Source organism: Malus domestica, chromosome 10 (genome assembly GCF_042453785.1).
Source record: "Malus domestica chromosome 10, GDT2T_hap1".
Classification (NCBI taxonomy): Eukaryota; Viridiplantae; Streptophyta; class Magnoliopsida; order Rosales; family Rosaceae; genus Malus; species Malus domestica.
The window spans coordinates 34,382,955-34,385,118 of NC_091670.1; the positions used below are offsets into that span (position 1 = coordinate 34,382,955).

At 39.0% G+C, this 2,164-nt stretch overlaps 1 protein-coding gene across 1 annotated transcript; it reads left to right on the forward strand.

Moving 5' to 3' along the window:
* Nucleotides 1-321: 321 nt before the first annotated feature.
* Nucleotides 322-1,104, forward strand: LOC139188692 (uncharacterized). The gene is made up of 2 exons (XM_070806368.1): nt 322-415; nt 524-1,104. The coding sequence occupies exons 1-2, from the start codon at nt 322-324 to the stop codon at nt 1,102-1,104; spliced, it is 675 nt and encodes a 224-aa protein (XP_070662469.1).
* The last annotated feature ends 1,060 nt before the right edge of the window (nt 1,105-2,164 follow it).

Consider the following 2,164-nt stretch of genomic DNA (forward strand, 5'->3'; position numbering starts at 1 on the left):
CCCAACAACATATTCCCTGATCATGTTTTTAGACGTCGTTTTAGAATGCAACGAAGTTTGTTCGACAAAATCATGAGTGTTATTTACAACCATGATCCATACTTTGTGCAAAAAGATGATGTTTTTCATGTTCTAGGTCTTCTTCCTGAGCAAAAAATTACGGTTGTTTTGCGAATGCTTACATATGGAGCATCTGCAGATCAAGTGGATGAGATCGCGAGGATGGGAAGAACAACTGTTCTGGAGTACCTTATGCGGTTTTACTCTGCAATTGAAGCCCTCTACACCAATTAGTACCTCCGGACACCCACGCCAAGGGACATGCGAAGGCTTCTGAGGAAGGGTGAGATGCAAGGCTTCCCTGGCATGATTGGAAGCATCGACTGCATGCACTGGACTTGGAAAAACTGTTCAAGTGCATGGTAATGAGCTTATGGCGACAGAAAAAGAGCCAAAAACATCATTTTGGAAGCGGTGGCTTCATTTGATACATGGATTTGACATGCTTTTTTTGGTGTTCCAGGAGCTCTGAATGACCTAAATGTCCTTGCCCAATCCCCAGTGTTCGATGAACTACTGCAAGGAAAATGGCCGAGATGCACATATTGGGTTAACTGTACCCAATACGAGGGATCATACCACATTGCATATGGCATTTACCCAAGGTGGTCAACGTTTGTCAAAACAGTGTCACATCCACAGATTGAAAAGGAAAAACACTTCGCAAAATGTCAAGAAGGGTGTAGGAAGGATGTCGAGCGTTGTTTTGGTATCCTGCAAGCTCATTGGGCGATTATCAGGGATGCAGGTAAAATGTTTGATGTCGAGGCTCTTCGATCCATCATGATGACGTGTATTATTCTCCACAACATGATTGTTGAATATGAGTATGATTATGATGCCGTCGATGAATATGAGCCGGATCCGATGAACAACTCAAGAACAAGTATCTACTGTGCTCATGACTGGACCGAAGATCCCATGCAACACAAGCCGTTGGAACGCGATGGATGTTACAATGAATTGATCGTTCAGCGGTACACTGATGTGCAAGAGCCATACTGGCACGTAACCCGCCATAATGACTTGATTGAGCACCAGTGAGGATTGCATGAAGGCGAAGATAATTAAAATGAGGCTTGTGGTTGAAGAATAAAGTGTATTTTTTTTTTTTTTAGTTTTATGTAATTCTATGTAGTGTGTTTTGTTTTTAAGTTTATTTGGTGAGTTTATGTAATCTTATTTCATGTGTTTAAATAAAGTACAAAAATAAATAAATAATTACATTAAAATTGCATAATAAATTAAATAAAAATAAATAAAGTTTTAAAAATAAATAAGAAATAACATAAAAATTACATAAGAAATTAAATAAAGTTCAAAAGAAAAAAAAAGAAAAAACATAAAAATTACATAAGAAATTAAATAAAATTCTAAAAAAAAAAGAAATTACATAAAAATTATACAAAGTCTCTGGAGCTAGGATATGTGATGCTAGGATCTTGGTTGCTATGATTTGTGTAGCTAGAACCCCCTTGACTTGTTTCCGCATCTCTTGTACGTCTCCTTCGCACGACATCTCTTTTTTCCAATGTCCAAAAATATTTTAAATTCGGAGACAGTCCTACTAGAGACTTGCTTATAGTGTCACGATCTGCTTGAACCATCCTTTCTTCTCTAAGCATTTCATTTTCTTGATGAAGTGCTTGTCTAACCAGCTCGTTCTCTCGATTAACTATTTCTCTTTGTCTCTCAGCCGCCGCATCACGGGCCTCAGTAGCTGCTATTATTGCTGCCATAGCAGCAACTTTTTCCTCATCTCTAGCCTTTTCCCCTGCCATGTTCAGTTCACCTTGGCGAGCAAGTTCCTCCATATATTTAGTGTAGTCATTTTTGGAAGAACTACCTTTTTTCTTTGATGCCTTATTACCTTGAGGCCTGAGGGACTAACGAGTCGGTTAGGTCTTGGGCACTTGTTCAAGCGTCCCTTCAACGTCTTGAAATGTATCTGCTTCTTGTTCGGCCATGGCGAATTATGTAAACCCATGCCGTGCATGACAACTTCTGGACTGGTTGCCACAATTTTGTATTTAGGGCAACCTTTGACAATTTCCCAACATTCTCATTTGTTGAATGATTTGTTCTGGTTCTTTGAATTGTAGAA